Source organism: Bos javanicus, chromosome 14 (assembly GCF_032452875.1).
Source record: "Bos javanicus breed banteng chromosome 14, ARS-OSU_banteng_1.0, whole genome shotgun sequence".
Classification (NCBI taxonomy): domain Eukaryota; kingdom Metazoa; phylum Chordata; class Mammalia; order Artiodactyla; family Bovidae; genus Bos; species Bos javanicus.
In genome coordinates, this window is record NC_083881.1 from 15111656 (window position 1) to 15136653 (window position 24998).

At 38.5% G+C, this 24998-nt stretch overlaps 1 protein-coding gene across 7 annotated transcripts in view; it reads right to left on the bottom strand.

Moving 5' to 3' along the window:
* NSMCE2 (NSE2 (MMS21) homolog, SMC5-SMC6 complex SUMO ligase) overlaps nucleotides 1-24998 on the bottom strand; it is a 237704-nt gene that overhangs the window by 108578 nt on the left and 104128 nt on the right. For 5 of the 7 annotated variants that reach the window (XM_061438628.1, XM_061438630.1, XM_061438631.1 and 2 more), the window contains one exon: nucleotides 5389-5472. The exons of 1 other annotated variant lie outside the window; for it this stretch is intronic. In XM_061438628.1, the coding sequence (XP_061294612.1) occupies nucleotides 5389-5472 (84 nt within the window). The remainder of the gene's footprint in view (nucleotides 1-5388; nucleotides 5473-24998) is intronic. One more of the 7 variants, XM_061438633.1, reaches the window with a different exon arrangement.

Consider the following 24998-nt stretch of genomic DNA (forward strand, 5'->3'; position numbering starts at 1 on the left):
ACGGCCCAGAGGGATGGTATGGGGAGGGAGGAGGGAGGAGGGTTCGGGATGGGGAACACATGTATACCTGTGGCGGATTCATTTTGATATTTGGCAAAACTAATACAATTATGTAAAGTTTAAAAATAAAATAAAATTAGAAGAAAAAAAAATTTCACATGTGCTTATTACAGTATTTGTCTATTTCTTATTGTTTTCTCAGTGGAAAAAGTGGCTTGATTACATTGGTTAGTCACTGAATCACCAGAGTAATGCCTTGGTGATAGAAATAAATGGCTGGAAGAGGTTTCCTCTCCCAGCTTCAACAGGTTTAATGGATTTTCTAATGATAAAAGGTACATTATTGAAACAAACGCAAATTTATCATAGGTACAATTCTTTCAATATGCTGGAAGATTTTACTTGCTAATATTTGACTTAAGATTTCATAAGTGTAGATTTATGTGAAAGTGTTCTTAACTTTTAAAGAAAAGACAAAACATGGAATTTGGTCATAAGTCACCCAAGTTTCTTAAAATAAACTAGGAAATGGTCCCAATTTTCCCAAGGTGTAGAACAGATTAGCTAATACAGAAAATATCCATTCCTTTAAGATCAGACAAAATTTAACAATTAATATGTCTAGGATTTTTATGTTTGGGAATGAAAGGACCTTTCTTTTAATCTTATTTTTGTGTCATTCACAGTTTTGACCATTCTGAGTCCATTTTGGTTATTTTTGCTTTAAATCTACTTTTGGCCATTCATTTTGCAGATTTAATTCATTGTTGTAATCTTAAACATATTACTCTTTTCAAATCCATTAAAAAAAATTCCCTTTGCATCTATGGTTACAAACCTCTTTCTTTTTTTTTTTCTTTTAAAGGTGTGTCTCAGGATAATATTATGGTTAGATTAAAAAAAAAAGTCAAATCCTTGCCTTTTAACAGAACAGTGTAGTCACTGTGTGAAAAGTTCAGGTTTAATTTTAATCTGTATCCTGTTTTTTATGCTTCCAAAACCTCTGCTTTCCCCCTCATTCTTAGCCAACTGATTAGGAAGTTATTCATTCTATTTCTACTCAAGCATTGCTTGACTTGACTTTCTTGATCCTGTCACTTCTTAATTAATGTCAATAAGAAAATAACATTTTTTAAAAATTTCCTTGCACTCTTCCATCTTCCCTCTGCATGCCAAACTACTGAAACATTTTATAATCACAGATTCCCATTACTGTAAGTCTGTCTCAGTATTCTTTTTTGAGAACTCATTTATCATTAGTCTTATGAGTGAGTGAGTGAAGTTGCTCAGTCGTGTCCGACTCTTTGCGATCCCATGTACTGTAGCCCGCCAGGCTCATCCGTCCGTGGAATTTTCCAGGCAAGAATACTGGAGTGGATTGCCATTTCATTCTCCAGGGATCTTCCCCACCCAGGGATCGAACCCACGTCTCCCACATTGCGGGCAGACTCCTTATTGTCTGAGCCACCAGGGAAGTCCTATGACTTATGACTTAGTACTATATTAACAATTCTTATTCACAATTAATTGCATACCACTTAAAAAAAAACCAAACAAACAAAACCACCCTACTATCATTTCTTCCCCTTATCAGGTTCTTTATTCTTACTACTTATTTGGCTCTTGCAAGTCTTTGCATAATTTCCCCCCTCCAGGGCAAGCACATGACTGGGATATTTTGCAAGTCATTCACTGTCAATGATGATCTCTGTGGTGCTCTTTCAAGATGCCTCAGCTGGCTGTGAAATCTGAGTAACAACCTTTTCCTGTTGATATCTAAAGTGATGCTCTGTTGCTTTTAGCATATAGTGCTACCACTTAACTGGATACAAATTTATTCTCCTTCTTTCATATGGATAACTTCTCCCTCACTTCACTCTATGCCACCCCCACATGATGTTTAGAGTTTATTCATTTTTAAAATACAACAATTTTGTTAGAATACATTTAAAGAGTGAATTCTTTCATCATTATTATTCTCTTAGTAACAGCTTTCTTGAGATATAATTCACATAGCATAGAATTTCCTCATTATTTATTGCTGGCCACCGTTGATGTCAAGATTCACGATTCCCTTCAGCTAAAGTGGTGGTGAACCTGAGACATTTAATATGTAAGCTCGGGTTATCAGAGGCCTATCTGATAGGCCCTGAAGCTGACTGTTGCTGCCACACGGTGCCTCCTCCCTTCGGTTCCACTGGCTCCATCTTGGAACACACTTTGCATTCTTCACATACTCCTGGCTTTCTCACCAGGTTCCTCTTCTTTCTCCATTGTTTTGCCAGGTCCAATCCTCACCCTTCCCCTCTCATTCTATACACTCTTCCTGGGTAATCTCATCCACTTTGGGGCTCCACCTGTCATCTCTATCAGTGGTTCTCAAGCCCCTCCCAAATACTGTTTCTGCAGAAGCATTCTTCCATCAGTAGCATCTCTCATCAGACACAGCAATTCACAACTGCAGGGACATTCTGAAATCTCAGGAGGTACATTTATAGCTTCAAGAAGCACTTTTCTGGGAACCTTTAGTTGGAGACACATGTTTGCTCCATCTGTGGAGGACACTGTCCAGTCCAGGGGCCTGGGGGTCACGACCACTAGACCTGAAGATACAGATGGTACAGTTCACCACCACATCTCATAGAGCGTCTAACTCAAAGCAGCACAACGAATATCTGCTGAAGGAATGAATTCAATCACTAATTGCTGTGGTTTCCAATTCATACCCTTTCGACTCATCCTCTTCTCTTCATTTGCACTGTCAGAATTTGAGTTAATGTCACGATTACTGTCTACTGACTACTAGTGAAGTCTCCCAGCCTCGAATCCTGCTTCTCCCAACCCATTCTTCATGCTAGAGTCAGTTATCTTTTTCAGTTATAAATTAGTTCTTACCATCCCTCAACTTAAGGTCCTTTAAAATCAAACCTAAATTTCTCAACAGATATATAAGTCTCTAATTCTTTTGACTTTGTACACAGCATTTCTTCTACTTAGAACAACAACTCAGATATTAATGTAAAGAGAATTTCTTGATGCCCCAAAGCTGAATTAAACACTCATCTTTTGTGCTCTCTGAAGTACCCTGTTCTTTTCCTACTACTGTACATATACTGTATTACAACTGTGTGTTTACTTGTCTGTCTCCTCAACTACACTATACATTTTGCTAGGTGGGCTAATGTCCTTTTCACTGAATCTCAATGCCCTGCCTGGAACAGAGACGGCATTCGATGAGTGTCTGGTGAATGAATATCACTAGTGACCACGGAAGTAGGTAACTTTGGAATTTCATCACAGGGACTCTGAACCCAGTGGGATCCATAAATAAATACTAAGAGGCCATAAACACCATGAAATTGTACCCAGCATTTTTTGAGAGTAGTTTTCAGACTGTGTGAAGAGTCAATAATCCTAAAAACTTAAAAAAAATATATCCCTGTTGGAGTTTATTTGGTTAGACAGAAACTTGCTAAAGTGTATTACAAATGAACAAAAACAAAACGTAAATACATAAACACAACACGCAGACACACTAATATACACACACAGAGACTGACTGAATTATATCGAGCCTTACGGTAAATCTTTTATTGGAAAGGGACAAGAGTCAGAAAGTTAAGAGGGCTGTAGCAGGACTGAAGAAAACCAGACGATGCCAGAAAAAGAATTTAGAAAGACAGAACAGAGAATGAAAGGGAAATTTGGTCTACTCTGTCATTTCATATAGGCTCCTTATGTAGCCGGCCTGTGAAAGGTTAGGGCTTTACAAAGGATGTCCCAAGTCTGAAGATATCTGTATAGTTTGGAAAACTGCATCTTCAGCTTGCTGAAATGCTGCCCAACTTCAGCGTAATTCTGTCTCACCAGTCTAGTTGTCTTTTCAGTTCTGTCCAGTGAATCTCTGTCTCGACACTGACCTTTGACAGAAGGAAAGAAGGAAAAAAGGCAGGCACTCGCCTGGGCTCGTGAGAAAAGAGACACAGGGAGAAGAGTAAGTCACATGCTCATTACTTTTCAGCTTAATCTTTCTCTGGCTCACTCTATTCCTTTGTCTTTGCTTAGGGTAAACTTTATGTACTTCTTTATTTGCAAGAATCTTGACAAGATACCATGTACTTTGGTAAAGTAAGGAAATATACTTAAATTCTGAAAAAATACAGGCAGTTTTGAGAGTTGTGGTTTTTTTAAAATAAATGTTGACCATGGTTAGCCTCTACTCACTAATTAAACATTTAATGAAACTAGGAAACATGATTTTTCTTTCTTTTTTGGCAGAGGGGAGGTTATTTCCATATAGAATGTAGCATATTATACAGCCCGGTTTGCTTTAGAAGATGCTAACTTCTGTATCCTAAGATTCTGTTACTGATTCACTAAAGTAGGACAAGTACTTCAGAGGTGGGGACAGGCTTGGCTTTGAGAGTTTTGATGCTACCCAGGCTAACTTCCACTATGGACCTCCTGTCGGGTCCTCAGTATAGCTACTGTCTTACTTACATTCAGGCTGTCTCTGGCTGTGAAACACATCCTGTTCACATGGGAATGAAAAATGGACCCTTTCCTCCTCCTCCTCATCTTTTATCCAAAGGAAATAAAAGCCAGAGGATGGTAAATCTGGTCAAAAAGCCTGAAAAATTTACTGACTGGTTAAACAGCATCTAAATAATCAGGAATGGCCCACAAACCTATAAAGCAATTCATTCCCATAGTATTCATTTAACATCAGTCTACAAGAATAACTCTGATATACAGAGATAGCAGTCTCATGAATTTTACATGTGCCTTATTTTGCGGCAGAACTCCACTGTATAAAATAGACAAAATTGTGATTGCCAAAACAATAGTTTTAAAGAACCAAGTAAGTCTTAAAGATTCTATATTTTTCTGTCCTATTTGAGATCTTTTTGTCTTAATCTACCAATAAAATATAGATTTTAAATCAAATTGATAACTGAGGATTGCTCTAGGTACCTTCTTGCTAAATTTATAGTGAAATGTAGTGATCAATTATTCTGGCTGGAAGTTGGAGTGACAGGGGAGGAATAGGAGAGAAAGAGGAAAAATTTCCATTTACCAAAGTCCCACCTGATAGTGTACTTATGTAATACAAGAATCAATTTTTAAAAAATTCCAGGATACACTTGAGAGTTGTAGTGAGTTTTGCCCTGTTATCTACTCTGATATCCTTTTTGACAAGGTACTGCTGTTAATGATTTATTGAAATCTGGTTTACATTCCGTTACAGGTAAGCAGAACATGGCGTTGAGAACTTGTGCTTTATTTTTTCCATAGCAGTGTGTGGAATTTTGAAACCCTTTCAAATGCTACTGGGACTGTTTGGAGGAAAGAGAAAGATGAGAGTGGAAGAAAAAAAAATTCTATAACCTCGTTCATTGCCTGCTCTACTTCCATCCTTATCCTTAATCTTGTCGAACTCATTGTGTCCTCCATCTTCTTTGGGTTTCACTGCTGCAAGAGAGACCCAGGTTAGGAAGTGACTTGAGTATGACACCAGGATCGATGCTGACAATGAGATGGGAGCCAGAAGTGAAGCCACAAGGGGCTGTGAAGCCAGAACTGGAAATGAGTTGTTGGGGGTTCTCAGCATGTGGCATCTACATAACATCATACATTCCATTTACCCAAATGGGTGTGAAATTCACCAAACCAATAATACTCACCCAGAGGATAAGGGTCTATTATCATTGATACAGTATTATTTGGTACTCTTCAGCTAAAATGCACACATTATTAAGATGTCCTAACATACTACTTCTGGGAAGACCTTTTCTGGTGAAGTGTGGAATGGAAAGGGAACATGGAACAAGATGACACAGATGGGCATCACCTGGGAAATCCAGCAGTCCGCTCCAACGGATGCCCACAAGGTAGTATTTACCTTGATGAGCCTTGCAGACTCTGATACCCGATCTCACTGACTGGACCCAGGAATGCAGACTCATGCTAACAAAACTCACAAGACACTGATGTATACAAAAAAAAAGAAGGCGACTTTATTATTTACAGTGAACAACAGAAGAATCAGGCATACTGACTCTGCATCAGTCTGATAGTGATGACTCTGCATCAGCCTGATAGTGCATTATCTCCTTGGGAAGGCAAATCACCAGAGGGAAGCTTGGTGCACACAGAAGCAGAACAAGTGGAGTTAATTACACAGGATTCCAGTGCAGAATGGCATGAGGCTCTGCAGCTCTGTACCACAGGGCTATCCACCTGCCACCACAGGTTGGATGCTTTCCTCCACCTGGCAGGTGCTATTGGTCAGACAGTGCTTTGTTAGGTATCGTGACAATTTCATTAAGAGTTTTTCTTTTCTTCTGTTTTGGAGAGAGAGAAAATGCTCTCCTGAGCATTCTTCTATGTTTGTGTATTTTAAAGATGTCAGTACCATCAATCAGGTTAATCAAATCTCTGTGCCCAGGGTCCTTATGTCTCGTAAGATCATGTTGCCTTTCTTGACTTTAATCACTTAGACGTTCATTTCTTAGTTTAATTTTCAGAGAGTATTTGCATTTTTCTGCTTTCTGGGATCAAGAGGGGCACCACATGGTGGACTCCACATTTGCCTACAGGTTCCACAAAGTGTCAGTTAAATTCAAATCAACCTGTATTCACTGTGCCAACTTTACTCCCACTGCTGTGCCAGATACAAAATAATACTCAAAAGCATAAAGAGAGACTCTAAAGAGACAGTGTATCTACTGGATACCTACAGTCCTAAATTCTTTTAAAGGTACATTTATTCATTCATTTTTTACTAGCATTTATAGACCCTATCCTATATATGAGGATTAATTAGATACAAGAAATATAAAGATAAAAATTGTCTTGTTCCCTTTAAGAGCTTACAGTCTAGCAAAGGAACAAGACATTTAAACAAAAAAAAAAGGTACTGTGCCAAATGGTATGGAACCTGGTGGAAGAACACTTTTTTTAATCTAAGGGCAGAAACAGAAGCCATCCTTTTTAATCTGTTTTTTAAAATAAGGCTGTCCTCAGTAGTTGAATACTCTTTCACATCTTTTTTTGTGTATATGAAACACACATAAACTTCTGCATTCCCAAACACATGTATTTTAAAATTTCTGTATCTTATCAATACGTGGAATTTATATATTACACATTCTATTCATAGAACATAGACACACATGCACATATACATTTATATAATGCACATATGTGTGAGATATTATCGTTATCTCACATCTAACTTTTTGTTTTAAATTTTAACACGTACACAGAAAAGTACACAAAACAAAAATGCCTTGTTTAGAAAATAAATTGCCCTACTGAGCTCCCACTAGGTCCATAAACAGAGGATTCTGAGTACCCCAGAAACTCTGCACCACCCCCAAATCACTATGCTAATCTTAATATTAATCATTTACTAGCTTTCTATGTAGTGTTACTACCCAATGCAGGCAAAGTCCAAATTTGCCTGCAGGAGAAGGCAATGGCACCCCACTCCAGTACTCTTGCTTGGCAAATCCCATGGACGGAGGAGCCTGGTAGGCTGCAGTCCATGGGGTCGCTAAGAGTCGGACACGACTGAGTGACTTCCCTTTCACTTTTCACTTTCATGCATTGGAGAAGGAAATGGCAACCCACTCCAGTGTTCTTGCCTGGAGAATCCCAGGGACGGGGGAGCCTGGTGGGCTGCCGTCTATGGGGTCACATAGGGTCGGACACGACTGAAGTGACTTAGCAGCAGCAAATGCCCTCAAGGGAAAAGCAGCGTTAGTTCTGAATTTTCATTCCTTTTGATGCAATGGTAAGTGGAACTGCTTCTTGAATTTCTCTTTCTGATCTTTTGTTGTTAATGTATAGAAATGCAACAGATTTCTGTGTATTAATTTTGGAACCTGCAACTTTACCAAGTTCGCTGATGAGTACTAGCAGTTTCCTGGTAGCAGCTTTAGGATCTTCTATGTATAATGTCATCTGTAAACAGTGACAGCTTAACTTCTTCTTTTCCAATTTGGATTCCCTTCTTTTTCTTCTCTGACTGCTGTAGCTAGGACTTCCAAAACTATGTTGAACAAAAGTGGTGAGAGTGGACATCCTTGTCTTGTTCCTGATCTTAGAGGGAATGCTTTCAGCTTTTCACCATGGAGTATGATGCTAGCTGTAGGTTTGTCATACATGGCCTTTATTATGTTGGAAATATGCACCTCTATGCCCACTTTCTGGAGGGTTTTTATCATAAATAGGTGCTGAATTTTGTCAAAAGCTTTTTCTGTCTAAGCTTCTCTGAATTCTTGTTTTTCCTTACAGTTCCTTAAGAGTTTCAGGACTTCGCTCCTCTGAGGATGTTTTCTTGTACATATTCAACAACTTCAATAATTTTCAGCAAGAAAATTGTTCAAATAACTTAATCAGCCATATTTCCAGTAACAAAAATTGGTGACACTTCTCAATTTCTTCCTGTGTTACAGTTCTAAAAATAAATATAGATTCTTATCTACTAGATCCTGACCCCTTAGGGATTATGAGAAGTAAACATCTTTGATTTCCCACAGCATAAAGTGTGAAACACGCAATAAATGCACAAGGACTAAAGAATAAGCGAATGGAAAAGAGAAGGAATATGTAATTATCCTGCCCTTGAAGAGTTTCCATTTTCCTTCTGCGAAGGAAGATGAGATATATATGTATACAACATTTTAACATAATAAAGAGACATGTTTAAAGGAAATCACTTATATTCACTGACATGGACAAATTTCCAAGATACATCATCAGATGGAAAAAGAAAGTTATAAGATGGTGTATGTGTGTAAAATATATCTAAATCTATAGCTATCTCCATGTGGATAAACATGTATGTGTGTACTGTGTGCCATGTATATTCTTGCTTATATGCAAGAATATATATTGCTTATATGCAGAAATATGACAGTAAAGACACATAATGGTGGTTATCTCTGCAGATTGGAATTGGGAAGCCAGGAGCAATCTTTTCACTTTCAAATATCCTATGAAATAATTTTACATGAAGCGTATATTACTTTTATAGTTAGGGGGAAATTTTCAAATTATATTCAAAGGCAAACATACCTGACACAGGAAATCAAGAACTAAAAACAGCCAGAAACCAGATCCCAATAAAATGGTTATTTTGAGACATTAGTCTGCCATCTTCTCAGTCTGTCAGCTTTCCGAATAAAGTCATACTTCTTCCCTCAAAAAATAAAAATAGCCAGGAAGACAGATATTACTGGGGAAGGCTTATTTGAAAAGGTAGGACTTGAAATGGATCCTGCAGGATTGGCAGAACATAAGTTAGAGAAGAGGAATGGGGGGAAGTGGCCTTAATGAACAAGAGTTGTGCTGTGATCAGACAGCAGGGAAAGAGTTAGAGTGGCACCCAGAGAGGCCATGAAGAAGTGCATTCACCTGGCTAAAGTTAACTCCAGTTTACACTGAGAGGCAGGATTAAATGGACATAAAGTCAAGGTCTAAAATGGTGAAATGTCATCAATATTGAGTTTATAATTGGGTTGATAGGAAATAGAAGTCAATACAAGACACTACTCGTCAAATGGAGTAGTTTGTGCAGAATGAGATCAAAGGAGAAAGACCCCTGGTAATTTGCAGTGTTAGATTAATAACAATTGGTTGAGAAATGCACAGTTTTGGACTATTCAATTGTTGCAGTGGGTAAAACTTAGCAATACCTTGTTCAAAATCAAAAATGTCTCTACATTTGACTTTAAGGAAGAAAAATTCTAAATAAGTAAAATTTGGCAGAATTAAGTATCTTTAGGGTTTCAAATTGTTTGGATCTATATATTTATCACATTAAGGCCCAAATCACAAAATTATGAGAATCAAAAAAAGATTACTATAAATTCATAATACAAGTGATACTTAAAAATTTTTTCTTCCAAGTAGATTTTAACTTCTGAGTGACATATTACAGCCTGGGGCTATAGTCTTAAAGTGGAGTTTATTATAGTTTTACAGTATTTCAAAAGTTTCAGTCAGATACTTTTCTTGCCTAGCTAGAGGTCAAAAGCTTGACGATTCTTACATGATAGAAAACAAACTTCAAAAAGCTTAAAAAGTGACCTGTCATACTTCAGACTCTTTACTTTTCTGTAAGGTCACATTTCTGAGGAAGATGACAGAGTTGGTGATTGTGTAACTAAGCCTCCAGAGCTACTTACGACTCTGGAATGTGATCATTGTTTTGCAATGGAGTTGGTCACCATCATATGAAAATCTTGGGAAATAAAATATCTTGTTTACCTGCTAGTTCCTGTCATAGAATAGCTCATTCACACACAGCATTGTATTACTTTAGTCTAAATTCCCAGCCTACCTTGCTTGGCACTAGTGATTCTATCTTAAAAGAATGTTAAGAATATTTCTACATACTTGGAAAGGTAAGCAAAAGAGGGAAGAGGGTCAGGGGATAGAGAAGAGTGGGAGAGAAGAAAAGAAACGCTTCACAGTAAGGAAGCAGGAGATAGGAGAGGACACAGATGAAACTTGGCTCTGAGTTGCTACCTGTTGGTAGAAGGTGGAGCTGAGTACACAGCAGTCCATCTTATACTGTGTCTACTTTGTATGTTCTATAATTAACTGTTCCATAATTTAAAATGTAAAAATGAAAAAGAAAAAGCACATACTTAATTTTTCAAGACTGTCTCCTAACTTGTAACCTAAAAAGGGATAATACAGTACTATTAATAGTACTGCAATAAATAAGTCATCTTTAGAACACTGATTTAAGGGTTTAAGAGTTTCTGAAGCTCATCTGCCCAGCAACAATAACAAAATTTATGCTGGATGATAATCCTTATTCTGCACATCATCCTTACAATAAAGCACTTTCACATTCATATCTCAACCACTCTACACATGAACACTGTGAGATCTGGTGGGTGACATTCTAATTTAGGAAAAACATGAGGTTCAGAGAAGTTAAGTAGATTTCAGTTCTTTCATTCATTCCACAAACACTTACTAAACACCTGTGTTAGGCAAATCTATTCTAGCTATTAGAAATTAAGAGACAAAGAAAATGTGATTCCTTTTTTCAAGAGGTGCATAGTCTAGCAGAGGGGACGGATTTATAAAACAATTACATGGTGATATGGTTTATACTACAACAAAGTGTTTTTCAAGAAAAAAATGTTTAATTATGACCTAAAGTAAGAAATACATTGTATACTGCAACCCAGGATAAACAAACAAGTTTAAGTGAAACAGAAGTTTTATGAAACACAACTCTTTCTATACATGATTCACTCTGTGGTATTTTCTAATCTACCCTATTCTGTATCTTTTCTTTTTTTAATAAAATGCTGGTCACAACCTTTTACAACTGGATTGCTGCTTACAACATCTCATTATTCACTACTGGGTGTGACCTACAGTGTACAAAAGTGTCAGGATGAGTATGATTGGAGTTCTGCGGCAACACAAAAAGAAATATAGACTGTTTCAGGGAATGAGAAAGGTCTGAAAGAGGTCAGTCTCTGAGTACTCATAATACTAAAATGGCAGAACCAGAACAAAGTCTTAAGAGACTTTTTGCTCTTGGAATTATTGTACTGTTGCACGCTGGCCAAAGACACGGCAGCGACAGACTGTGAACTCACTGAAAAGCTACCAAAACAAGTTGTTTTCCTGAAGGGATGTCGGCAATCATTCGTTCACATTTACTACCTCTTTACTATGCGGCACAGCACTTCCTGTCTACTGGCTCATCCTGCTACTACCTGTGAGACAACTGTAAACATCCTGAGACCATGAGGTTTACTCTATGACTAACAGTCCCAGATATTTGTTTCCTCAAATCTCTGGAAGACCTAAAAACAAGAGATCAGGCCAATATGTGTTAGATGTAAAATCAGATACTGTAATTTTTATCAACCACTGATCTAATCTGTGATTTTGTTCAAGGCCTTGATCTTCTATTTCAGCCTCAAAAGTTTGCTGTCCACGCAGCCAGCTGTGGCTGCTGTGTACAGGGCGCAGGGAACAGAAAGGGTAGCAACCATTCATATCTTATGCCGCTGCCCCCTGCCGTCGAAGAAAGAGAGGGGCAAGATTACAGGGACCTGTAGATTTGATTTTGCTTTGTCATTTTGTCCAATAGGAAGGTTTCCATTTTCAGGTACTTGTTCTGAGAATCTATTTTGCACGAAAGACTCATTTTGTGAACCTGACATAGTTCTTTGGGCCTTTTATCCAGTAAGCAATAAAAGAGAAAAGGTGCTTTTCCACATCAACATGTGCTCAGCTTACAACACTGCTACTATTCCTTGGGCATTCAATAAATATTCATCAAGGATACGGATACTGACACTGAACAGAAAATAGACAAAAGGAAGAAAGTTAATTGAACTTCATGAAATATAGAGGAACTACAGCTGTTTCTCATCCCTACTTCCCCAAAGGGAAACATGGTTTGAATATCAAGATAAAAGATTTTGTGGGCTGAAGTACCCTTAATTAAAATAAAATCAAACTGAACTGAACCAAACCAAAAACATCAACCAGCATTTGTGCCTTTAATCATATAATTGTAGGGTCTCAGTAAATTGAAAGTATTCTGGGTTAGGTTTTATAGGTATTAACTCAGTAACGGAGGGTTGGCCAGAAGGAAATGAAAATTATAGTTTTGAGAAAGTCACTGAAAAACAAGCCATTTGTAAGACACTCTGAGCTTTGGAGAATCTCTTGCTTTGGAAGACCTGTTTAGGGCTGATACCTCTGAATATTCTAAGACGTCTAAACAGGTGAATGAACTACAATCTAAAAGACTTTCATGTTTTAGGCTATACAAAAGATTTATTTTAAGAATATTCACTCTTTAATTTAGACCGCCAAGTATAACATTTTCAAAATGCTGTAAATATTTAGTTGAGAATCAAATGATAAAACATTAAAACAACCAACATAAGCTTGGTATCGTTTTCCTTCTACAATCTTTAGGACTCACTTCCAACTTTGTATGAAGCATCTTCAAATGACTGCACTGCTTTAGGTATCCTGGACCCATCATGTCCAAAACCAACTCTAATTCAATTCTACTCTTTTTTCCTGCCAACCTCCCAGAACACCCATTCTTCTTCATTAATTCCAGTAATCCCTATAATGAGTATTCACAGGAAAAATCCACAGGATAAGGAATTAAATACGAAAACTTTCATATTGGATTCATGCTCAAAAGTATTTATTAAGGGTATGTGATTTTTACTTTTTCTATTTCATATTCAGTGCTCCCATTTCACTTAGTTTATGTCTTCCAATTTCTCTGTCTCTTTTTGTTATTGTTGTTCTTTCTTAAGCCTTTACCAAGCCAAGTTAAAAAGCTTTTGTATACATATATGTATATAGTACAGAGAAGACAATGGCACCCCACTCCAGTACGCTTGCCTGGAAAATCCCATGGACGGAGGAGCCTTGTAGGCTGCAGTCCATGGGGTCGTGAAGAGTCGGACATGACTGAGCGACTTGACTTTCACTTGTCACTTTCAAGCATTGGAGAAGGAAATGGCAACCCACTCCAGTGTTCTTGCCTGGAGAATCCCAGGGACGGGGAGCCTGGTGGCTGCCGTTATGGGGTCGCACAGAGTCGGACACGACTGACGCGACTTAGCAGCAGCAGCATGTATACAGTATGTATAATATGCATATTTTAGAAAATGTATGAATTTTTGCCTAACTAAAAAAATTATGACATTTTGAGTCCACTTGTTTGACTTCTCATGAACAGAATGCTAGACTTCTTTCTAATTTATATTCACTCAAAACTTTTATATAGCTTCATGTATTTTGGCATCTAGCATTACTGCTAAATGTCTAGAAAATTTATAATCTTAGTGATTATAAAAGTTCTTTCTGAATGAGGAGTGAAACTAATTCAATTCTGAGAATATAAAGAAATATTATGTTGTAAAAAAACCAGGAAATTAACAAGTCATACAGTATCATTAACTAAAGTACAGATTTTGCTCAAATTTCATAAAATTTTATGCTGCTGCTGCTGCTAAGTCGCTTCAGTCGTGTCCAACTCTGTGCGACCCCACAGACGGCAGCCCACCAGGCTCCCCCGTCCCTGGGATTCTCCAGGCAAGAACACTGGAGTGGGTTGCCATTTCCTTCTCCAATGCATGAAAGTGAAAAGTAAAAGTGAAGTCGCTCAGTCGTGTCTCGTGTCCGACTCTTAGCGACCCCATGGACTGCAGCCTACCAGGCTTCTCTGTCCATGGGAGTTTCCAGGCGAGAGTACTGGAGTGGGGTGCCATTGCCTTCTCCAAATTTTATGCTAGTGACTATTATTAGCTTTCAAACTATATTCAAGACTCCACATTGTATTTAATTGCATTAAGCAGCTTCAGCTGTATGCAACAAATTCTGGTAAATTCTCTTTTCATTTTTATTCTATTACAAATACTTTCTAAGTTTCCTTGTTACGGCTTCTTAGACACAGCTATATAACCATCATCTAAAACTGGAAATTTAATTTTCAAATACATGGGATTTTGTTTAAAGTAAAACAAACAAAAAAAAGAGTACGTGATTTTTAAAAAGTCGAGACGACTAATCTAGACCTCCTAACTGCCTTCAGATCATCAGTCTACTAAGGGCTTCCATTCTACGCCTCTTCCACCTCTTTCTCTTCCATTCCTACCACTTCTGCAGTAGCTCAGTTTCTCCATGTCCTGCTTGGATTTCTGCAAGAGTCTTCCATCTTGTCTCACTTCTTGCAATATCCTTTTTCAATTCCTCTTTGCTCTGCCACTAGAAGTACCTTCATTAGTCAGATAACATCACTCATACAAAAAAAGATATCAAAGGGGCAAGGGGGGTGGTGGTGGGATGAACTGGAAGATTGGGCTTGACACACACACACTATTGGCACTATGTAGAGAAGAGATAACTAGTGAGAACCTACTGAATAGCACAGGGAACTCTGCTTGGTGCTCTGTGGTGACTTGAGTGGGAAGGAAATCCAAAAAAGATGGGACACATGTGCATGTATGGCTGAGGCACTTTGCTGTACAGTAGAAACTAACACAACATAGTAAAGCAACCACACTCCATTCAAAAAAAAAAACAAAGGCACTACCTACACAATAATCCAAACACTGGAAAGTGGTTTTTATGACTCTCTACACTTGTAGTGGGGAAAAAGCATGACCTTCAGGCCTAGGTTTGAGTTTTGGTCCTGCCTCTGATAAAGCTTTGTGATTTTGGGGGAAATCACTTAGGCTTCTTGAGCTTTTTATTTCCATCTTCCAAAGTGGTGATATTAATAGCTCACAAAATTGTTACATAAATCAAATGAGACCATCTATGAATGAGAAGGAACGTAGCACAGTCAGACACACACTACCAGGGAAGTTGCTCAGTCATGTCCGACTCTTTGTGATCCCATGGACTGTAGCCTACCAGGATCCTCCATCCATGGAATTTTCCAGGCAAGAATTCTGGAGTGGGTTGCCATTTCCTTCTCCAGGGGATGTTCCTGACCCAGGGACTACACCCAGGTCTCCCGCATTGCAGGCAGACGTGTTACCATCTGAGCCTCCAGACACACACTAACTGATCATCAACTGTTTGATCCCTTCTTGCTCTAGCCTTGATGCTACTACTGCTCTCTGTCTCACTCCCATTACACCAGACCCCACGACTCTGGCACATAAAACACCAGCCCACCTAGGAGACGTGACTTCCTCAAATGTGACACGTGCTCTCAGGCCTCTGTGGTTCTACGTTTTATGCCCTTGCTTCACAGGTCCTTCAACTGCCATCTCAAATGAAATTCTACCCACGCCTCAAGGCCCAGCTCAAATGTCAACTCTTCCAGGAAGTCTTCTACCAACCAGAATTAACCGCTTTTCCTTCATGTTCTCCATGCACACTGCTTACAGCTTTATTTTTGTATTTATTTCTGTTATATTACTATTATATTTGTATTAAATATAAAATTATGCTTACATATGTTACCTGTGTGAATTACAAGCTTCTTGAAGGCAGAAAGCATGCTTCTTCTCAGCAACTAGCACCTTGTACTGGGAGGGATTTAATAAAAGTCTGCTGGTTGAATAAATGTATCAAAACATTTTCAAAATGAGTAAATTTTTACCAAAATGAAACACCAATTACTTGTTTCAACTACTGAAATAATTTTTAGAAAACAACTTCTACTTGAAAAATATACTATTAATCTTTCTAATATGTAAATTAAAAACAACAAAGAAATGACCTGAAAATGGTAAATTTTTGATATTTCAGACTCAGTGCAAAGAAAAAGATATTACTTTTAAACTATTAAACTGATAATATCAATTATCATCCACTGATAGACTACTCGTGAGTGAATATTAATAGAGAGTAATGACTCAAAGAAGAAAATCATGCTACATAAATGTATTATTAGATATCAATTTAAAATCATATTTTCAGATACTTTATGAACTCACACTATAGTAAGGGAAATAATCAGAACACAAAACTGATCCCAATCTTGCAAGGATATGTTTTATAAGAAAAAAGACTATGGAAATATAGAAGCTATTACTATGTGGTGCGACTAGAGGTGATTTTTATCTTTTGTCTTTTGTATTATTTCAATTTTCTATGACATAAACATTTGCATACTTAGAAAAGTAATTTTAAAAAGGATTGAATATCAAGAAATTCTAATTAAAACTTAACCTGATTTGCAAATACTAAAGAAGTTTTATGAGCCCAGTAAAAGACTTTCTGATTCTTAATATTAATTGCAATCTATTTGTGTAGACATCATTCAACACCAAGAGTTAATGCTACAGTTTAAAAGATGTTAATAAAAGCTTTCCTGAATTCTAAATAGAGTAAGTAAACCTTTGACCAGTTATTCAGCCAGCAGCAAAGCACCAGCTCTGGAGGCGCAGAGACTGAACTGGCATCCAGGTCAGCTGCTTGTCAGCTGTGTGACTTGCCCTGTCTGAGCAGCACAGATGCGGGAAAACCCCCAAGCTCCCTCACTGTTCTCCACACGACCAATGAGGATGCCGTTAACGAGAACCCCACATAATGTCTAGGACATGGCAGGTCCTCTCCTATCTTGTGTCTCAGATCTGGAGACGGTCCAAGCTTACTGGAAGATGGACAAAGATGAGCACAGGGTTTCATTCCGAGTTGAAGGGAACCTGAAAGGCTGGTTATGCTTGCTGGGTTGTCAAGGCTGATTCTAAGAAAACAGATCCTAAGTGATTCCAGCTGCACCAGCCTGGCTGTGACCATGGCACTCCCAGGTGGACCCCTCTGCAAAGTGGGGCAGGGCCACTAACAGGAAGCTGATGGAGGTGGATGAGTGGGCTGGAGACAGGGGATTGAGAGGACACAAACAGATGAGGGAGAAGGAGGAGAGAACAAGTCTTGGAGGGCAGTGCCATCGAAGGGGCAGGGAAAAGAGGAAGCTAAGGGAGAAAGCGGAAACAACCAGATTGTCAAACAGGGAGGAGCAAGTGGGGAGAAAGTTGTCTCTTCCTCTCCACTGTCTTCCTCCCCAAAGTTTCTCCCCCATTTGCGTCTATTCCTCTGCTTCTCCCTCTTTTATACATACCCACCCCAACTCCACTTCCAAAACCATACTCTTATTCTCAAGATTCATTCCTACTCCCTCTCCGACAAGTGGCATTCCTTTCTCCAGAAGTCAGAAAGTGAAAACCTAGAAAAACACTAATCGAGAGTTGCCTGCAAGGCCTAAACTGGCTTCCCAAACCCTCAAGGTCCCCAAACATCGAGGGTAAGATCTAGAACTGATTCCAGCTGCAGGCATTGGTCGGGGTGGAGGGAACACAGCACAGAGCAGCTGTTCACCTCTCTATCCTCTGTTTCCGGCCACCCCATGTCCTCATTTGCACTATCTTCAATTACAATGGATGCACTGTCTTCAATTACAAAAGACCCATGCGAATGTCCCATGATTAGAATTTACCATCTGATAATTGTATGGTCACCTTCCCTTCCTGGCAAATTTATAAAATGTTATTTTAAAATGTCAGGATTGGACATGTTTAAAAGAAAGAGCACACAGAGACTGGGCCACAAGAATATTTAGTCAAAAATGATAATGCACCTGGGGTAGAACTGCCTTTATTTCCCAAGTACAGGATCTTGACTCCCAATATATCAGTTTAATGTGCCAAGGAAAAGCTCAGGACGAAATGCTTGATTCTGGTTGTCTTGAAGGAAGTTTATGTATTCTTTTTTACAAATAAATATAAAGGTTGCATTGACTCAAAAGTGCCAATAAAGTGCTACATAGGTGGGTGCTGAGTGGGGGCAATTTGGACAGAAGGATATACTTGGATTAAAAACTAACAACTCTATTAAAAAATCATCTTTTAGAAATCATCACATGAAGAATAAGAAAACGCTAATACTGTACTGGGAAATGCATTCAACCTCGAGTTAAAGTGTGTTATTTTATACCTTACCAAAAAAATATGATAATTTGTTTACAACTGCCAAAAGCAGTGCTGCCTGAAGTGAAAACTCGAGCATCTGTGCAAACAACTCTGTTCAGCAAATAAGTGTAATCTGCTCCCAATGTTAAGAGAATACTTCCCTGTAAAAATGAACCAAGAAATAAAAAAGGGAGCATCTTACTAAATAAAAACAAATGTACCCAAATGCACAATAAGAACAAATAAACTATCAGGGACCTCCCTGGAGAAGCGTCTTCACTCACTGTACCTTTAGACCCTGCATTGCAGGGAGATGCTGGCGGAAGACTGGATGTGGAACAGGGTGAACTCTTCCTCCCCTTCTGAAGCTCTCAGGAACTTGGACAAAGCGAAGGAAGAAACAAGAGCTATGGGGCTCTGAATAACTGTTTAATAGTGTTGACTATAAAAAAAAACAATCAGAGGGTTTGAAATGAATGGAGTTGAAAGGGCAAGAAAGAGGATGTCAGAGAGCTTAAAAGAGCCACAAGATGAGGAGTGGCTCTGCCTTCTGTTGACGGAAGAGGCTTCACTGTTAGCCAGGTTGTTTCCAGAACCCAGCACTGGTTTAAGAGCTGGTTTTTGTCTCTGAGGTAATGTAAAAGAACATAAAGTTTTCAGATTCTGCTCCTTTTAGGGATGAGCACACATGGCCTAAGATATGCTGGATATGCGATCAGTCTCTCTCAAAGATGTAGCCCACTTAAGAGGCCACTTCATTTCAGCAAGAGAACTCCAAAATTATCATTAATTAAAAAAAAAAAACAACTCATGTCTCACAAAAGAGATCATATTATCACTGGTGTGTTGACTTCCCCCTTTTCTCCTACTTTTAAAGAGTCCTTTCTTTTTCCTCAACAAAGGCAGTCACCAAGGGGCAGTTTACGTAATGGCTAAGGGCATGGACTCTGCAGCCAGATTTCCTGGGTTTGAATCATGAATATGAAGTTGGACGAGTTCCTCAACTTCTGTGAGGCTCCATATCGCCTTCTGTAAAATGGAGATGATACCACGACCCAGCTCACAGCACCTTGAACAGAGCTGGCTGCACAGGAAGTGGGCAAAGAAGGGCAATGACTGTCACTGTGTTTGTTTGTTTTAAGTTAACTGCAAGGTAACAAAACCTTGTAACCAAACTTAAAAAGAAAGAACAAAAGAAAGCATATGACTAATGTACTTAATAACTTGCCTTTCCAAGTTAAGAATATACTTCTTGAAGACTTACTAATTTTTTTTCTCAAATATCTCATAGTTTCTGGCATATAATAAGAGTTCATAAACGTTTTGAGAACAGGAATGAGTGAAAGGAAAAGAACAAAGCTTTGTGGATCAAATAAGGCTGTAATATTTGCCACATAAATAAATTCAGATTTAATGAGCTTTTATTAAGTGCCTACTTTGTGCTAGGCCCTGTGTGAAGTCTTTATGTTGTTTTAATTAATACATTTCTATGGACAAAGCACGTCTACGTAACTGCATAACAGAGTGGCTACTAGGCTATGCTGAGTCCCATTTACAACAGGCCCCCTCAGTTTGCAACCCAGAAAAGGCTGGTTAACTAAAACTTGTTAATTTTCAAGCCATACAAATTCCTAACTCATTTACATGCTGCCAAAATGTAGCAGCAGAGAGACCACATGACTGAGACACAAGCGAAGGCTATACCTGGACTGGCACCCTCTCTTCTAGATCTACAGCAGGGTGATGGTACCCCTTTGGGGGTACAGAAAGCACCTTGGGATATTTTTAACACCCAGCAGGCCCAAATCAGAAAGCCCAGCTTTACAGGATCTCTTTAACCACAGAATAAGGAACCACATATTACATTCAAGATTTGGCAGCAACTCAATTTCCAAATGTTAGTTCTTCATGAAACCATCCTATATCTCAGAGAAACTTCACATCGATCTCAGCTCTTCTACTTTTTATTTTACTGGGAAGAAAATTCTAAGCCAGCATAAATGAATAAGTGGATTTCAGTCTTATGAAAGGGTTTTTTGGGTGTGGTCGAGATAGCTAACTTTGAAAACTTAGCAACACAGGATACATTATGAGTAAGTCCTTTCCTTTTTTTTTAAAATAATGATGCTAACTCACCAGATCCTTCTGAAAGAGTCCTTTTATTAATTTCAATGAAGTCAAGCAGAGAACAAGTTGTAATATGAAACACCATTTATGCAACTATGTTGAAATTCTCTGCCAGAGTTACATCTCTTCATGTAAGAATTTTATGGTAAAACAATTTCAAAATAATATCAAGCATTAGCTTAGGCTCATTTTGGTTTTAGGCTGTCTTTCCATATAAATCACTGAATTCTACTGCAAAATGATAGTGCCCTTAAATAGAAAAAAAGAAAAGAAAGAAATCCTCTTCCTCCACAGTTCATATTATAATAAAAGAGCTGAAACTAAGCTTCAATTGAAATTATATTGTTAGGCAACTCCAGAAACTAAACACAAAAACATGTTAAAGATTGCAACATCAAGGGAAAACCATCCTCATATATGCACTTTTCGATTCCTAGCTGTTTCTGACCCCAGCCCAGATGAGATCAGCTGGAACCTTCGGAGGCTTTCCTGCAGTCAGCCAAAAAGCCACTCACTCCTTCCTCAACCACAGGGGTTACCCAGGGAAAGACACGCAATGCATTTAAAGGGCCAATAGAAATCCTGTGGGTGGGTTTGGTCTGCCTTTCAAAACCAATGAACGTCCCATTATATAACCTTTATAATAAGAGAGAAGTTTACAGTCATACACCCAACTAAACCCAAGGCAAGCTATGCTGCGTGCCTCAATGTACTTTTTTTTCTTAAAGAAGTGGTAAGAAAAAGTAAAAGAAAAAGCTGTCTGAATGGCACAATCCATCTTGTCAGGTAATGTTGGAAAATTAATGAATCAGACTTGGTAGTAAAGCTTAGGCTTGTTTTTTGCAGTGGGTTTCGTGGCAGTCTGATGTTTTTGATCAGAAAAGACCAAGCATCTAAAACAAAATCTCCATGACATCTGATTAATTCTTTATAAAATAAAGTCCTTAACCACAAGAGAATTCTGAGAATCTGGCTTTTCCAGAAAGCCCAAGAAAAATACTTTAGTTTCACCATTCTCAAATTCATTTGACTTTGAAACAAAATAAACATATTACTCTATTTAATATCTTGCACAAGCGAATTCACAAGAATGAAATGTGTTCAGAGTTCCTAGAAAAAATGTAGCAATACAGGCTGCCAACTCGTTCAATGTCAAGCTCTAGGCAGTATAGCCCCACTAGCAGTAAATGACTCAGAGTGAGTCACGCTGAAGCTATTTTTGCTTTTAAAGTACTGCCAGGCACTGTGCTAATATTCAACCCAGAGTAAATTTAGCCCAACAAGAAAACAAGTGTTTCCATGGTTGCTTCTTCACAGTGTTTATGGTATATATGCAGCCATTAGGCACAGGAATCTAGCCAGATAAATTAAATAGAAATAATCATCTTTCATTTATATCCAAGCTTTGGAACACTGGAAACACTAAGTGCAACTTATTCTTTCATCTCCTGACTGTCTGCCCCTCCAGACCCCAAACAGCAACTACATAGAGAGGATCCTCTTAATGATGCATATAAAGGTTTGTACCATTAAAGTACCTTTAGTGCATTGTTGTTCATGGATTTTATTTGGCTTTGTATTAAGAGTCACAAGCTGCTGATGGTGCAGACACAGGGAACTAAAGTGCTTAAAAAGTATCCAGCAAAACCAGCAGGAAATGTGGACTACGGATACTAAACGCATCATTAGGCAGTATCATACCCAGTGAATGGTCAGAGTCTGCGAATACAAACACTCACAGGGTGTCTGAAGAATATTAGTTGTTCTAATTCAAAAAGATATATACAAGCCAATAGCAGCACTATTAACAACAGTCAAGATATAGAAGCACCCTAAGTGTCCATCAACAGATGAATGGATGAAGAAGATACAGTATATACACACAATGGAATATTACTCAGCCATTAAAAAAAGAATGATACAATGTCATCTGAAGCAACATGAATGGATCTGGAGATACCATATTAAGTAAAGTAAGTCAGATAGAGAAAGACAAACATCATATATCACTTGTATGTAGAATCTAAAAAAATGATACAAATGAACTTAATTTACAAAACAGACTCTCAGATAAAGAAAACAAACGCATGGTTAGCAAAGGGAAAAGTGCAACAGCTACTCACTTGAGTAGCACAGTGACTACAGAATAGATGGTAGGCCTTTCCTCTAATTAAAGCTACCTGTCTATTTAAAGCTGTTAGAAGTCTAAGTCTAGATAAAGCTGTTAGAATCCTTAGCTTTATCTACAGAGTCAATGATACAGTTGTATACAGTGGTTAGCTGTTATGCTCAGCAAAGAAATATTACAGCTAGCTGTCCCAGTCCAGGTTTTCAGAGTAAGAAGCATGCGCTCCAGGATGCAAACTCTTGTAATTTTTATTTAAAATGAACTTTTGTCTAAACAATGAGGGGGAGTAAGACTAGGTTTCACTAGTAATGTACATATGGACGTTATGCAGACCATGCATAAAAATGAATAAATAAGATATCACAAGGGCGTGCTCCTCCCCACAGGAGAAAACAATCAAAAACGTGGAGACCACTGCTATCACAAGCACAGCCACCTGAAGCACGGACCCCTCTCTTCTTCACATGTATCTCAGTAAACGCTTGCTCTTTTCCCCACCTACACTTTAATGGGGCACCAGCACAAAGGAAGAGCAGTGGAAAAGCCTAGGTCAGCAAGCCCCTGGAGAAGACAGAGAAACGGCAATCCGAGCAAGGCAAGTCTGGGAAACAGCCACACAGAGCACCTCAGCACAGCTGTAACGACAGCACTGGGCACAAGGACAGTCACTCTGAGTCAGAAAGCTGACCAGTCAACTCTCCTATCAAGATGCCAAGAACACGCGGACTCCCTGAAAATTATAATGGGGGCTCAAAAGCTATTGAGAATGAACTGAAAAAAGCCTAGTGCAAGTGTAGTTACATAACAGACATCTTTCGCAACACAATTCTTGGGGAACAACTGTGAAGGGGTTGCTCAGTCAATGCAAAAGGTGGAAATTCCTAACATCGCCTCTGACTTGCATGAATGGCATCTTAACTTTCACAGAAAGCATCTAGCTCAAGGCTTGACATACAGCAGATGATTAATATAGCTCTCTGAAATAAACAGGTAAATTATAAAACTATCTCCCCAAAAAACATCTTATTTGAAACCCATGCATTCTAAAGCTCTGTATTTGTTACCCGTGTGTTTATTGTATAGGTAAGTTTCACAATCAAAAGCCTAAGGGATGAAAAATAATCTATCAGAATTTCTTGCTTTCTGACTCCCTTGCTCCCCAATTTCACTAATTCTATTAATCCCAGGGATTCTACTCTTCTTTACCTGAAAGTTCCACATTAAGAGAAGTATAAATAGTAATTAAATCTTCACAGAGGGAACATTTTAAAATTTAAGCAGAGACAAAGATGGGGAGGGACGAAGAACTGAAGTAGATTTTCAGATCAATGAAACTATTCTTTATATTACACTGGTGGATACATGACATTATGCATCAAACACCCACAGACCATTTGATTCAGCAGTTCCACTTCTAGTTGTGAACTGAAAGCAGGAGTTAAAAACATATTTGTACACCAAAGTCCATTAGTAGCATTAGCGCTCTTAGGTGGTATTTGTTGATGGCTGAATGGATAAACAAAATGTGGTATATACAGGCAATGGAATAATATTCAGCCTTCAAAAGGAATGAAATTTGGATACATGCTACAGCATGGACCTTGAAGACACTGTGCTAAATGAAATAAGCCAGACACAAAAGGACAAGTATTGTATAATTCTACTTACATGAGGTATCTAACAGAGTGAACAGTGGTTACCAGGAGTTAGGAGTGCGAAGGGGCACATTTCATGGGTATAGTTTCAGTGTGGGATAATGATGAGGTGTGAGAGAGGGACAGTCATGATGGCTGTACAACAAGATGAACACACCTGATGCCACTGAACTGTAGGCTGAAAAAAGGCTGCAATGATAGGTTTCATGTTACATATATTTTACCACCAAAATGCCCCATAGAACAGTATAATACAAAGACTAAGTTCTAATGGAAATGATGGACTTTAAGACCCTGATGCTGGGAAAGATTGAGGGCAGTGGGAGAAGGGGATGGCAGAGGATGAGATGGTTGGATGGCATCACCGACTCAATGGACATGGGTTTGGGTGGACTCTGGGAGTTGGTGATGGACAGGGAGGCCTGGCGTGCTGCGGTTCATGGGGTGGCAAAGAGTCGGACACGACTGAGTGGCTGAACTGAACTGAATGTGTTAACACTGGTTCCTCAGCTGTAACTGATATAACACACAAATACACAATGTGTTAAAAATGGCAGCTTCAGGGGCTGGGCATATCAAAAAATCTCGGCACTATAGGCTCAAGTTTTCTGTAAACCTAAATCTGCTTTTTTTAAAAATGTC